The 15,120-nt window shown below is 56.4% G+C and overlaps 1 protein-coding gene across 1 annotated transcript in view; it reads right to left on the bottom strand.

The window, feature by feature from the left end:
* The window catches only part of RAPGEF1 (Rap guanine nucleotide exchange factor 1), a 138,967-nt gene that overhangs the window by 43,016 nt on the left and 80,831 nt on the right, over window positions 1-15,120 (bottom strand). The window contains exons 4-5 of the mRNA XM_051835417.2: window positions 14,188-14,366; window positions 9,520-9,676 (exon numbers count right to left, since the gene is read on the bottom strand). Of these exons, the coding sequence (XP_051691377.2) occupies window positions 9,520-9,676; window positions 14,188-14,366 (336 nt within the window). The remainder of the gene's footprint in view (window positions 1-9,519; window positions 9,677-14,187; window positions 14,367-15,120) is intronic.

The following is a 15,120-nucleotide window of genomic DNA, read 5'->3' on the forward strand; positions in this document are numbered from 1 at the left end:
TTCCCAGTTAGAATGCGTTTCCCCCCAGCTTGATGAGTTTTAACAACTGCATATACGTGTGTAAACACCACTCAAAAATACAGATCACGAATCTCCAACCACTTGGTTTTGCTTTTGCACGATTTATCTGGAAAGCAGAGTGAGAGCAAGACCAAGGAGAGAGAGAGAGAAAGATTTTCTGTCTGCTGGTTCATTCCTCAATGGCCAGGCTGAAACCAGGAGCCAAGAACACCCCGAGTCTCCCACATGCCTGGCAGGGACTCAAGGACTTGCGCCATCAACTTCTGCCTTGCCAGGTGCATCAGCAGGAAGATGGGCCAGAAACAGAGCAGCTGAGCCTCTGACCAGCACTCCAACATGGGATGCTGGCGATGCAAGCGGCGGCTCAACCGCTGCGCCGGCGACCCAGGTGGTGGCTTAACCATTGCACCCCGACGTGGGCCCTCACTGTTACTTCTGACACCCCAGATCACTCTTGTCTGTTCCAGAAATCACTGTAAATGGAACTGGATAGTTCGTACACGTTTCTGTCCATTTTGTCTCAACTCCAAGGACATACGATCCAAATGCCATAAAATTCACCAATTCAAAGTGTACAATTCAGTGGTTTTTAGTTTATTTAGGACTTTTCAACAACCTCAACGCAAACTCAGCACTCACCTGTAGACCCCTCACACTCCCAGTCCCTGACAACCACTCAGTGGATTTCCGTCTCCACAGACCTGCCTGTCTTGTCCGTCTTCTGCTCAGTGGGAAAAGCCACACTCGTGTGTATGAGCAGTCCATTCCTCCCCACTGCTGAGTGTGGATGCACCACCACCTCCTCCCCACTCTGAGTGTGCCCTGGATGGGTGCACCACCACCTCCTCCCCACTCTGAGTGTGTCCTGGATGGGTGCACCACCACCTCCTCCCCACTCTGAGTGTGTCCTAGATGGGTGCACCACCACCTCCTCCCCACTCTGAGTGTGTCCTGGATGGGTGCACCACCACCTTCTCCCCACTGGGTGTGTCCTGGATGGGTGCACCACCACCTCCTCCCCACTCTGAGTGTGTCCTGGATGGGTGCACCACCACTTCTTCCCCACTGTGAGTGTGCCCTGGATGGGTGCACCACCACCTCCTCCCCACTGGGTGTGTCCTGGATGGGTGCACCACCACCTCCTCCCCACTGTGAGTGTGCCCTGGATGGGTGCACCACCACCTCCTCCCCACTGGGTGTGTCCTAGATGGGTGCACCACCACTTCTTCCCCACTGTGAGTGTGCCCTGGATGGGTGCACCACCACTTCCTCCCCACTGTGAGTGTGTCCTAGATGGGTGCACCACCACCTCCTCCCCACTGGGTGTGTCCTGGATGGGTGCACCACCACCTCCTCCCCACTGGGTGTGCCCTGGATGGGTGCACCACCGCTTCCTTAGCTGCTTGCTTGCTAATGCACATACAGGCAGGGCCTACTTGTGCTGCAGGGGCTTTGGGGGTTCAGCACGAACATCTGTGTCTGAGGTTACATGGCAAGTGGGTAACAGTGATGTCTCCCTAACCAGAAGCCACAAGAAACACTGCACACAGAACTGCAGCCTACCAGCAAGTGAGGCGAAGCATTAATATCCTTCCCAAGGGGCTGGCGCTGTGGGATAGCGGGTAAAGCCGCCACCTGCAGTGCCGGCATCTCATATGGGCGCTGGTTCAAGTCTCGGCTGCTATACTTCCGATCCAGCTCTCTGCTATGATCTGGGAAAGCAGTGGAAGATGACCCAAGTGCTTGGGCCCCTGCACCAGATGGGAGACCTAGAAGAAGCTCCTGGCTCTTGGCTTCAGATTGGTGCAGCTCCGGCCATTGCGGCCATCTGGGGAGTGAACCAGCGGATGGAAGACCTCTCTCTCTCTCTGCCTCTCTGTAGCTCTTTCAAATAAATAAATAAATCTTAAAAAAAAAAATCTTTCCCAAATCCCTTTAAAGGGTTCTTTAAAAAATTGGAAAAAAACAAGCACACTGACAGAAAAGCCACAGATGGAAGCACATGTGGTCAACTCCCCTAACAGACTCTCTGGCTTTCATGGCAATAAACAGAAGCCCAGACTGGAGGTGGAGGACTGCTGTGGACAGCCCTTCCAAGGGATGACAGCAGCACACGTCTGAGCGTCTGCAGCGTGAGCACCGTGCCCAAGATGCGCACAGAAGTCAAGCCCCAGGAGAGCGGGTTTTACCAGGGTGCCTGGGCTTGCTCCAGCTCCGGCTCCTGACCACAGCTTCCTGCCGGTGCAGACCCTGGGAGGCAGAGTGACGACTCCTGTAACTTGGTTCCTGCCACTCGTGTAGGAGACCTGGACTGGGTTCTCAGCTTCCAGCTCCATGAGCTGGCTGCTGTGGGCACCAGCGTGCGAACCAACGGATGAAAACCCTCCCTCTGTTTGGCTCTCTGCCTCTCAAACAAATAAAAAAAAAAAAAAAATGTGGCCAGCGCCGCGGTGCAGTGGGTTAAGCTGCTCTATGCAGCACTGGCATCCCATATGGGCGCCAGCTTGAGTCCCGGCTGCTCCGCTTCCGATGCAGCTCCCCGCTAATGTGCCTGGGAAAGCAGTGGAGGGGGGTCCAAGTGCTTGGGCCTCTGCACCCATGTGGGAGAGCTGGAAGAAGCTCCTGGCTCCTGGCTTCAGCCTGGCCCAGTACCAGCCGTGTGGCCATCTGGGGAGTGAGCCAGTGCATGGAAGATCTCTGTCTCTTTCTATATAACTCTTTCAGATAAATAAATAAATCTTTGAAAGACAAATTTTAAAAATTTAAGCCACAAAGGATAGCCATCACAGCAAATGCAAACGAGATTAGACTACTCAATATCCCCAAACGGAATATTCTATAATATTAAGTATTATAAATACTTCAGCCATGACACCCAAGCAGTAGATCACCATACTGCTATTCACAACAGAGCCACAGGGACGGAGCTGTGGCATAGTGGACGAAGCTGCTGCCTGCGCACCGGCACCCCATATGGGTGCATTATAGACAGTACAATGTATGCTTTGGAAACAAAACCAAATTGAGAGTATAAAAAACAACAGAAGGCTATGAAATACCCCTCCTCTTGTTTTTTTCTTTGCATTTTCTAAATTTTCAAGTGTGCGTTATTTCTGAAATAATTAAGCACCCCCCCCCCCGCCCCCCAGTAAGGGCGCACACACAGGGGCAGCTGTTGTGGTGCAGCAGGCTAAGCTGCTGTGTCCGATGGCGCTTTCCCACACTGCAGTGCCTGGGACTCAGTCCAGGCTGCTCTGTGCTTCTGATCCAGCTTCCTGCTAACGTGTCTGGGAGACAGCAGATGACGGCCCAGATGGCTGGGCTCCTGCCACTCTTGGGGGAGATCTGGATGGAGCCTGGCTCCTGCCTGGACCAGCCCATGCTTTGGCAGGTATCTGTGGAGTGGAGTAGCAGATGGGAGGTCTGTCTCTGTCTCTTAAATAAAGATAAATAAACACATAGAATTTCCTATGGAAGGAATGGCTGCCTGGTTGTTGACTACAGACAGGACAAGGTGGAGGGATGAGAGACGTAACCAGAGCAGACAGCAGTCAGAGCAGGGGGCTCCCGCCCCCCATCGCCTGGATGAAGCAGGGAGAGGAAGCTCGTCCTGGAAGCACCACGGCCTCCAAGGGTCACAGGCGTCAGAAAGTGGAAGCCCACTTTCAAGGTTCACTCTTCTTTACAAATGGGGTCAAAGAACAGAGAAGTCTGGGCACTCGCAGTCACTGACATGGGAACAGCTCGACCGATTCTTCACTGATTCGTGAGCAATTATAATTAGACTGTCATCTTGCTGGAGAGGCAGCTGCGAATGCAGCTAATGAATGATGGCAGAAGAATCCTGGACCGACAGGCGCACATGTGCAAGCGTGCCCCTGAACTCCGAGAACCGCCCTTGCACCGGCCTGCCGGCTGGAGCCCGCGGAGACAGAAGGCCTTTAGTCTCAACTCGCCCTAACGACCACAGATGGAGGGGGGCCCTGGAAACGTGCACACACCTGGCTACTGTGCTCACGGGCAGGGACCACCTGTAACGCTGCCTTCTCACCGCCGCGAGGAACTGCTTAGAGTCTGAGAGGCTGCTCTAGACTGTGTCTACAGCCAGTGACTGTCAACCAGACCAGCTCCCGGAATGCTGAAAATGAGCTTTCAAATGCCAAAAATGGTATCTGGAACAGTATCTTTAAGAATGGATGAGCTTCTTTCCATATTCACCTTCCAGGTCCTGAAACAATCCTAGTGACAGAAGGGCTTCGTCGTCCAGGGCAAGCATCGCTGTGCTGTCCCCCTTGACGCTTTGTCCTCGGTGCTGCAATGGAGCCCTGTGCCTGGGAGAGAAGCCACGCCCTGCCGGGAAGTGCGCCCTGCGCCGTGTCTGGGCGGCGTCGGCTTCCTAAGATGTGCACCGTGAGGTCCCAGGGACACGACAGCAGGGGAGCTGACCTGCAGCTTCACTAAGGGAAACCGCGTCGCCCTGCCGAGCCCAGCGCCTCAGCCCGCGGCCTTCCACGGCTGCTCACGTCCTCTCTGGCTCTGTGAGTGTCCGGGGTGCAGGTCCCAGAGCCCAGGGAAGCATGTGTCATGGACCTGACATGACCCCTCTATCCGTTAGTCCTTCTGACAAGTTCCACAGATGCCCCGGATACCGTCTGCTCACCAAACACACAGAGTATAAGCCAACAAACACATGGCGCAGGGGCGGGGGTGCCCCCGTAACTGACACTGCATAATGAAATCTCAGGGCTGTCCAACCCCACCAGGACTTTTTTTTTTTTTTTTTTTTTTTTTGACAGGCAGAGTGGACAGTGAGAGAGAGAGACAGAGAGAAAGGTCTTCCTTTTGCCATTGGTTCACCCTCCAATGGCCGCTGCGGCCGGCGTGCTGCGGCCAGCCCACCACGCTGATCCGATGGCAGGAGCCAGGTACTTATCCTGGTCTCCCATGGGGTGCAAGGCCCAAGCACTTGGGCCATCCTCCACTGCCTTCCCTGGCCACAGCAGAGAGCTGGCCTGGAAGAGGGGCAACCGGGACAGAATCCGGCGCCCCGACCGGGACTAGAACCCGGTGTGCCGGCGCCGCAAGGCGGAGGATTAGCCTAGTGAGCCGCGGCGCCGGCCAGGACTTGTTTTGATGGAGACGTAAAGGGATCTCTTTTTGGGGAGAGGGGTTTAGTTTGGTGGTTAGGACACCTGCACCCCACACTGGAGGACTTGGCTTTGATGCCTGGTTCTAGCTCCTGACTCCAGCTTCCTGTGAGTGCAGACCCCGGGATGCAGTGATAATGGTTCAGTTAGTTGGGTTCCTGCCACCCACATGGGTGACCTAGATTTCATTCCTAGCTTTGGCCCTGGCCAGTGTGGGCATTTGGGGAGTAAGCCAGTGGATGAGAGCTCGTCTGTCTGTCTGTCTGCCTCGCAAAATAAACTACCTGAGCCGTCACTTGCTGCCTCCCAGGGTCTGCACTGGCAGGGAGCTGGCGTCAGGAACCAGATCTGGGCTTTAACCCAGGTACTCCGATAGGGTGTGTGGGCTTCTTAACTGTTCCAGGCCTTTTCCCTTAATTACCAAAAAATTGGTGTGTGTATGTGTGTGTGTGTGTGTGCACATGTAGCTGGAGGCTGGGGGAAGAGGCTCGGCTGAATATGGGAGACGTGCAAGGAAGCTTTGACACTCCCAGAAGGCCAAGCACAGCCCGAGTGTAGGGAGACACTGAAATCCAACTAGAAGTGAGGGAAGAAGTGGGGTGCTGGTTTTAAAAGGACAAACTGGACCCTTGTGTGGCTCAGTCTCCCAACAGCCAGGTCCGGGCTGGGTGTAGTTCCTAGAGAAACAAGCGCTGAGGGCCCTTCCAGCCCTCAGACTTCGGTCCTATGAGGGTCACTGTTATGGCTGAGCCAGAGACCCACAGTGGAAAAGCAGCCAGGTTCAGATCTGACCTCAGAGTTTTAAGATTCCCTGGAGAAGAACCATAACCACCGTCAAGGACTGGCCGGTGTGAGCTGCTGGGAGTTAACATTTCACAGCAGACACGCTAGCCCAGGCTCTCCAGGTATTTTACACACACACACACACACACTATCTTACTTAATCCGTCCTCAAATATTCAGGGTCAACATTTTCAAACCTTCTTGAGCCTCAGAGAAGCAGCTTGTCCACGGTGACATTGCTTACGGGGCGTTTAAATGAGAAGTAATACTACCAACGAGGGAGAAAACCAAAGTAATCCTGTTTTAAAACACTTTTTTTCAATCCTTCTTTAAAAAAAAAAAAAAAAGAGAGAGAGAGAGAGAAACCGGTAACAACTGAATGAGCGGCTTGAGATGGTGAGTCAGCTTAAAGCAACGTGCCAACTCGGCTCCTCCGAGAGGTGACAACATCCCGTGGGCGCACTTCTGCTCTGCACAGCCGTCCCTCCCAGCCAAGGGCGGCTCTCTCTCCCCGGGACATGGGCTTATAAGGTATCCCAGGGCGGACGGGGACAGTGAGGGAGGCTGGAAGCCAGAGAACCAGCTGGGCTGACCCGAGAACCACACTCCTCGTGGGAGGTGGGGGTGTGTGTGTGACATCGGTGCACGGGGCCGAGGTGCCCAGCAGAGCTGTGTGCAAATCACGACCTTCCTGGTCTGACTACTGGTCTACCTGTGCCTCGTTTTCCACACCTGTGAAGAGTGGTCATGCCTCCCCTGCAGGGTTGTTGTGAGCACGGCTCCGGGGCACCAAGTGGGAGTGATGCATAGAAACCATTCAGCGAGTGTTAGCCGCTACTACTACTAGACCTTGACAGCACACGGCAGCATCGATCGAGGCCATCGATAGCCCACTTCCTGCCTGGCTCTTCCTTGGGGGAGTGTCTCTGGCCACCCTGGAACAGGCAGGCTCTCTGGACACGCTCAAAATACCTGGCGCCGCGTTTCCTTTGCAGCGCTGGACTGCACTGCTGCTGTGTTCGCTTTGAGGCCCCTCCTCCCTGAGCTGCAAGCTCACGAGCGGCCTGCTCGCCCCGACACGCACAGAGGGGGGCGCTCACGAGCGGCCTGCTCGCCCCGACACGCACAGAGGGGGCGCTCACGAGCGGCCTGCTCGCCCCGACACGCACAGAGGGGGCGCTCACGAGTGGCCTGCTCGCCCCGACACGCAGAGGGGGCGCTCACGTGCGGCCTGCTCGCCCCGACACGCACAGAGGGGGCGCTCACGAGCGGCCTGCTCGCCCCGACACGCACAGAGGGGGCGCTCACGAGCGGCCTGCTCGCCCCGACACGCACAGAGGGGGCGCTCACGAGCGGCCTGCTCGCCCCGACACGCAGAGGGGGCGCTCACGTGCGGCCTGCTCGCCCCGACGCACAGAGGGAGGCGCTCATGAGCGGCCTGCTCGCCCTGACACGCACAGAGGGGGGCACTCACGAGTGGCCTGCTCGCCCCGACACACGAGGCTCGGCACAGAGGGGGCGCTCACGAGCGGCCTGCTCGTCCCGACACAAGGCTTGGCACAGAGGGGGCGCTCACGAGCGGCCTGCTCGCCCCGACACGCACAGAGGGGGCGCTCACGAGCGGCCTGCTCGCCTCGACACGCACAGAGGGGGCGCTCACGAGCGGCTTGCTCGCCCCGACACGCACAGAGGGGGCGCTCACGAGTACTTTCTGAACAAAGGAAGGCAGACTGGACGCATGGTGTCCCTCACTGAGAGACGCCGACGCCTTTTCTGGTTCAAGTAGTTTCCGTCTCTCTGTCTCTCTCTCTCTGCCACCAGATACGTTTTTCTTTCTGGCATGCCTTTCAACGGATTCGATGGCACTTTAGAGATCGTATGAAGGAAACCTACCTGGGGCCATCACAGGGTTTTACACATGGAAACCCAGCTCCTCTGCTTCGGCCATTCTAACTTGTTTTGAGTATCTCACCAGAATCAGTTTGGTAGACAGAAACCTTAATGATGTCACCCAAAAAATAATTTTCAATAATAGCAATTCCAGAAGTCCAGCCAGGAAAGCAAGGGCAGGTGAGCCAGAACCACGCGACGGTGCTGACGGAGTGTGAGCCGGGTCACGCTCAGCCCCGCCGACCTCGAGGAGCTGCCGAGGGCTGAATGGGAGGATGCGTGTGACTGCGTTCCAAATTCTGGAAAGAGACCCGGGTCTTAGCAACAGCCACCCACACCCGTAAGTCTCACTGGCCAACCTAACAGCCAAAACTGATAACGGAGGACCGAGTAACTTGGAATGAGAACATGGGAGCTGTCAGAGGAGACTAATGTCGTCGTCCGTTCAGCCTCCCTCTAAATGACCTCACGTCCCCAGCAGAGCCATCGGCTCCCACTGCGCTGGCGCTGGATGTGGGGCCAAGACCTCCAGCTAACAGCGCTCATTCCTGGGCACTCTGTGACGCAAAGCAAGGCTTGCGTAGTCTTCTCTTGGCAATTTAAACCTTCGGGGTTCTTATTCTACTCTGCAGAGCTTCTGAGGCCGTTTTTAGGAGTCTGAGGGCCTGATTGATTGGAAGGAATTTTAGCCTGGGATAAGTACTTCAGCTGTCATTTTGGATTGAAGGGCCGCTAAAGGAGTGGGATATGGTTTCTTCGAGCCAACAGGTGTGTTTACAAGGCATGCATCCAGCACCACACAATGAATAACAAACAGCGGCTAGGGCCGGGGAGCTCAGGGTGTGTAGGCCTTGGGCCAAGAGTGTTATCCTCCTGCAGCAGTCACGCACGGTGCTGTCACTGCGTCTGTGCTACAGTCGACTCAGGCACACAGCACCGAGTGCACTGTTCAAGTTCAGAGAACAGGAAATGGTGACCTTGGGGTTCTGACCGAGCCAGGCTCCAGGGCTGGCCGCCTCTTTGCACTGCATGAAGCATTTCCGCGGCCCACAGCCCTACCTCCTGACAGGGTCCCACCTGTTTCGTGGGCCAGAGCCTGTCTTGCTCCTCATCCCCTAGGACTCACTTCTCAGCGGGCGTCTGTCCCCTGGGCCCAGACCGCCCATGGTCGCTGTTTCCCACCTTAACCATGACTCCTAATTTCCTAATTGTGTCTCTGACTTGCCTGGAGAGCAAAGATGCAGACCACATCACAGACAGCAAGTGAGCGCAGAGTTTCATTTCTTACTTGTCTCAACCCCGCTTTTCTACAGGAACCCTGGAAGTTTCTAGAACATGCAAAGGTAGCAGTTGACAGCTGGGAGCTTCGTTAGCAGTCCAGGCAAGAACCACCTGCACTCCTGTTTGTCTGGCTAGTCGGAGCTGGGCCACGGGAGCACTCACTGAGGCTTCCAAGCTCAGCGGGGCTGACGGCGCTGCTCCTCTGGCTCTGGGCAAGCGCTGCGGAGGCTGAGCGCCACGGCACCGGTCCTGAGAGAGGCCAGCGGCGGCCGGGCAGAGACGTGGCAGGACGCTCACTGCATGGATCGCGTTCACGGACGAGTTCTTGAGGGATCAGCGCCTGGCAGGCAGCCGCCCTGAGTCCCTGACCAGGACTGCGGGAACCCACGCCCCGTACCTTCACTCCGTCCAGCACAGCCTTGATGACCCCCTTCACGGTCGTCACCGTCTCTTTATCTTCTGAGTTCACGCCTTCCAGCATCACCTGGTCAGACCAGCGGATGAGGTTGGCGAGACTCTGGTACACTCGGCTGTAGCAGGAGGAGAGGGCTGAGCTAGGAGGAAGAGAAGGTTTTTTATTTTTTAAAACAAAACACACACACACAGAAAACTAAGCACAACCATCACTTAAAAAAAAAAAAAAAAGACATCACTGGGCACAGAAGCAGTTTCTCAGTCTGGTTTTGTGAAACCACATCTCCTTCTAATAAATGAAACTTCTCTCCCAACCTTTCCTCTTTGCATCCAATGAAGACATCGCGGAACTTTATATTCTGATCTGTTAAAAATGTTTACACAAAGATTCCATCACAGTAGTTAATGAGGCTTCCCAAACTTCACATCCCTCCCCCAGATTCTGACAGCATTTCTCAAGGAATGTTCCATCTTCCCCTCCCCCGACGGGTTAGTCACTGGACTCGGGCAAACGTCACGTGCCTCTTATTTTGACTAAAATGCATCTTGGATGCATCACAGGAAGCCCGTGAGTCTGCGGGGCTTCAACAGGCAGGGTCCTTCAGAGGAAGGGCCCCAAGCCCAAAACACATCGGTGCTTCACGGGAACCACTCTTAGCACAGGCTCGGCTTCACCGCAGCCGCGGTGTCAGGGAGACGCACTCATGACAACTGTTTCGAGTGGGCAGTCAGGGGCAGGACGACTGCAACGGTGGTGGGGATGCGGGCGGGTGTGTGCGTGTGTGCTAGGGGCAAGGTGTCGGCTTCCGGTCCAACAGCACAGAACAGAAGCCGAGTGCGTGGGGGTGCCTCGGGTGGCAGCCAAAACGAAAACTCTATTCCTGGCCGGCGCCGCGGCTCACTAGGCTAATCCTCCCCCTTGTGGCACCAGCATACCGGGTTATAGTCCCGGTCGGAGCGCCGGATTCTGTCCCAGTTGCCCCTCTTCCAGGCCAGCTCTCTGCTGTGGCCCGGGAGTGCAGTGGAGGATGACCCAAGTGCTTGGGCCCTGTACCCCATGGGAGACCAGGAGAAGCACCTGGCTCCTGCCTTCGGATCAGCGCAGTGCGCCGGCTGCAGCGCGCCCGCCGTGGCGGCCATTGGAGGGTGAACCAACGGCAAGAGGAAGACCTTTCTCTCTGTCTCTCTCTCACTATCCACTCTGCCTGTAAAAAAAAAAAAAAAAAAAAAAAAAAAAACCAGCAAAAAAACCCCACAACACCTCTATTCCTGCTACATATATTTAAACAAAGAAGGATAATTTTCCTTAGGAGTTTTGGAATAATTAGTTTTCTATTTCAAGAGTTCTGTCACAGAGGAAAAGCAAAAAGAAAATCTGTGTTGCTGCCTCGTCCACTCCCAGGGAGAGAGAAAAAAAGAGGCAGGAAGACGCGTTAGACACACCTGCAGGAAACTGCCTGCGTTGTAAGATGCGATCTAAATGTGCTCTCAACACGGAGCCCTGCGAGACAGACACCTGAACCCAGCGGGCCCCAGCGAGCCGCCCTTCAGAGTCAGGCGAGGAGGGAGCAGTGCTCCCAAGGGCTCTCCTCTCTCCAGTCGATGCATTCTCCTGCAGGCGTGTTCCAACCGGAGAGCAGCCAGCACACCCAACTCCAGCACTGCCACTGGGCTCGAGGGAAGCTGGCACAGGGGCCCAGGCAGCCAGGGATCAGCTGCGGGAGCCAGAGGGTGCGCCGGAGGGGCCCTCAGCCCCAGGCACAGCGCTTGCAGCAGGACGCGCTCTGCTTCCTGGGGAGGCCTCCTTCAACCGCCTGCTGCCAGAGGGCTGTGCCCAGCGTAGGGGCTTCCACAAGGTGTCACACTGCTAAAGTACTGGCGATAATCACGCGGAAACTGGGGTGGTGATGGTTTTGTTATTTTTTTAAAAAATTGACAGGCAGAGTGGACAGTAGAGAGAGAGACAGAGAGAAAGGTCTTCCTTTTCCATTGGTTCACCCCCCAGTGGCCGCTGCGGCCGGCGCACCGTGCTGATCCGAAGCCAGAAGCAAGGTGCTTCTCCTGGTCTCCCATGGGGTGCAGGGCCCAAGCACTTGGGCCATCCTCCACTGCACTCCCTGGCCACAGCAGAGAGCTGGCCTGGAAGAGGGGCAACCGGGACAGAATCCAGCGCCCCGACCGGGACTAGAACCCGGTGTGCCGGCGCCGCTAGGCGGAGGATTAGCCTAGTGAGCCGCGGCGCCGGCCAGTGGTTTTGTTATTTAACGCTTCACTCCCACCTGCCTTAGATCTGGACAGTCCCATGAGGCAGTTGTGCTCACTCTTCACATTACCAGCTTGGAAGCAAAATCTTTTTGGGTCGAGGGACTGAGACGTAGGAAAGGGAGGAGAGGGGGTGGGGGCCGGGGCCCAGGCGATGCCTTCTTTCTAGCAGAGCAAAGGCAGGGCCCCTGGGTGCCGACCACGCAGCTCCCGTGTTGGAGGCCAGTCCCAGAGTGGCCTAGGAACTAGGGGAGGGTAGCCAGGAGCCTCCCCACGAGGCCCCAGATGGCAGGAGAGGAGGGAGAACCCGGCCAGCTCAGACGATGCAGGGCGGGAGGCGGGACACCACAGAAAGGATCCAAGAGGAGCCCCAGGATGGACTTCCGGTGCCGCAGGGACACTGACAAAACCATCGTCACTGCCCTAACAGAATCTCAGAAGGAAACGCCTTCGAACGGTCTCAGCCAGAGGAGTACCTGAAAAAAAAAAATGCTAGACTGTTCCTACGGCCGCCCCCAGGAACCTCCCTTTTTCCTCCAGGAAATGGTTACAGATCACAAATACTTTCTGTCAACTGTAAGAACACCTTCCCCAGCCGTCGTCCTGTGGCTGACACTCCAGCAAGCAACGGCTCGGGGGACGACGCGCCGCCAGCCACAGCAGTTAGCCAAGGTGACTCCACCCTGGACTGTCCCCAAGCGACTGGGGTGGACAGGTGACCGACCTCTTGCCACCACCGTCCTTTCCCAGCGCCCTGGGGCAGCCACACACTACTCTGCGCTCTCCTCCTCGAGAACACCAGGCCCGGGGGCCTCAAGTCCTCTGCTTCCCTTCCTCCCCAGCCCCGGCCCCGGCCCCAGCCCCGCTGCCAGTCCACTTCCTGCTTTCCTTCAGCTCCAGGCTTCTGTAACTCCTACTCCAGGAAGTGCAGCCGGGCCACTCAAAACTCTCTGGCCACCTTCCCTTCTTCAAATCCACTCGATGTTGTTAAATCAGCTCTTTATCATATGGTGGGGGAGCTTATTTTCTCAACTAGCTTTTAACTCTCTACTTTTGTCTCCATCACATGAGACTAGGTACAAAGGGGCCAGCGCTGTGGCGTAGTGGGTTAAGCCGCAGCTTGCAGTGCCGGCATCCCATATGGGCGCCGGTTCAAATCCCGGCTACTCCACTTCCGATCCAGCTCTCTGCTATGGCCTGGGAAAGCAGTAGAAGATGGGCCCCTGCACCCACATGGGAGACCTGGCCTAGAAAAAGGTCCTGGCTCCTGGCTTTGGATCAGCGCAGCTCTGGTCATTGGTCATTGTGGCCATCTGGGGGGTGAACCAGCAGATGAAAGATTCTCTATCTCTCAACCTCTGCCTCTCAAATAAATAAATAATTAAATAAATCCCCCCCCCCCAAAAAAGAGAGAGAGAGATAATAGGTACATGGGAATATTTTATTGAAAAAAAAAAAAAAAAAAAATCCAGCCGCGCACCTGACTGTGGCACACCAGCCATGTCTGCTCCAGAGAGAGCAGTGCTGGGGCCTTCTAGGAGCCGAGCTGGGCTCTGGCCTGACCAGGGGAAGGCACTGCAGGACTGAGCCACACCAGTGCTCTGTCCACCACCGGTCAGTGCCAGTGAGCTTCTGGCCAATCCCCGGGGCTCGGCTGAAACTCCAGGGTGCACGCCCTGGGGGCAGAGAGTTTCACAGAAGTAAAGACACAGCTTGCTTTACCTCCCAGAACAGCTACGTGCCTCACCGCCAAGTTCTGAAAGCCCTTCATAGAGCTTGAGCTCACAGGGCTAAACAAACGCTAAGCCGTCTCAGGGAATCGGAACAGATGCACTTTCCTGAACAGGTACCGTGGAAGAAAAACTATCTGCCAGCCTCTCAAATACCAGGTTCCCGCTAGGCTTTCATCTAAGAGTCTGTTCCATGCTGTTTTCCTTTTCATACTTAATAACCAACGGGGCACGCTGCTCGCACGCCAGCAGTAAGAGCGTTGCCCAGTGAGAGCTGCCAGGACAAAGCCCGACTCCCGCTCCCCGCCCTGCACTGCCTTCTTCACCGTTCCGGAGGCCCTGCTGTGGCCCGGCTGTCTTTCCCCGTCCCGTGCTCCAGCAGGCGTCCTCTCTGCTTCTTCTGGCCTGATCACCTGGCAGCTGAGAGCTCTGAGCTCCGGGGAGGACTGATGGCGTGGCACACAGTGGTGACGAGGTAGTGACTAAGGGCACCGGGAGAACGTGTGAGGACCGCAGCGTCCCACCTCAGCGTCAGGTCAGGAGTCATGACGACCTCCGCTCGGGCTGACGTCGAGGGGCAGCTGGACTCCTAGTGCCCCCGCAACAAGAGGCACCCAGGCTTTCCCCTGCTCTCACCCAGCCAGGACCTAGCAACTCACCTGTGCTGAATGCGCGGGTCGCTCTGCACCAGGGGCAGGATGGCCTCCAGCACCTTGCTGGCCGACCCCGGAAGCATCTCCAGGACCTTCTTGTCAATGGCCATTTTGTCCACAATGGTCTTAAAGTAGCGCAAGGCACTGACAACCTCCTTCTCTTTCTCCTCCAGCCAGCTCAGATTCTGCAAGGGAGTGGTGCGCATAGGAGGGAGGAGAGAAATTAAAGAGAGCTACTTTTAAAAAGCAAAATACAGTTTCCTGTGAGCTAGCTTGAGGCTGATGCAAGTGGAAAAGGTTCTTGCTGCCGGAACCGAGCCCGACTGTTTGTCTAAGGACCACCATCGGGAGACAGGGGCTCATCTCGAAGGCCGAGGGCCTAAAGGGGTGTTTAGAAATTCCCAGATTCCCTCCCAGGCCCCGAGGTCCTGACAACCACTTCTCTTCCTAACCCACACCGAGGCAGCACTGCTAACCCCAGGAAGTGCGCGGAGGACTGATTAGGCCGGGTCTCGGCCACAGCTGGGCAGACGTCTCCAGAAGCCCAGGCCTTTCTCTCAAAGCTCTGAGGGGCTGCGACGGCTGCACAGGGCGTGAGGTTGCAGACCCAGGGCCCCAAGACGCCTTCGACTCCCACACGGCCATCCCGGCGCGGCAGCTCCCTGGGTGCAATGATGAGCTATACCCAAAAGATCTGGAAGTGCCCTGGTGAGAGGGGTGGGACGCTCGGGGTGAACGGGTGAGGACGCGCAGCAGGTGGCGACAGTCCCGTTTCCGCTCAGGCAGCGATGCCCATAGCACCGGGGGGCTCTGCTTTGAGGAAAGCCCAGCCAGGAGGAAGAGAAGACAGGGACCCTGCACTTGCCAGCATCCACACCACCACCCACGCTCTTCTTCCTCAGCGTGGAGACCTTAGGCTCCAGCCAACAGGTGTCCACA

Source organism: Oryctolagus cuniculus, chromosome 1 (assembly GCF_964237555.1).
Source record: "Oryctolagus cuniculus chromosome 1, mOryCun1.1, whole genome shotgun sequence".
NCBI classification, from domain to species: Eukaryota; Metazoa; Chordata; class Mammalia; order Lagomorpha; family Leporidae; genus Oryctolagus; species Oryctolagus cuniculus.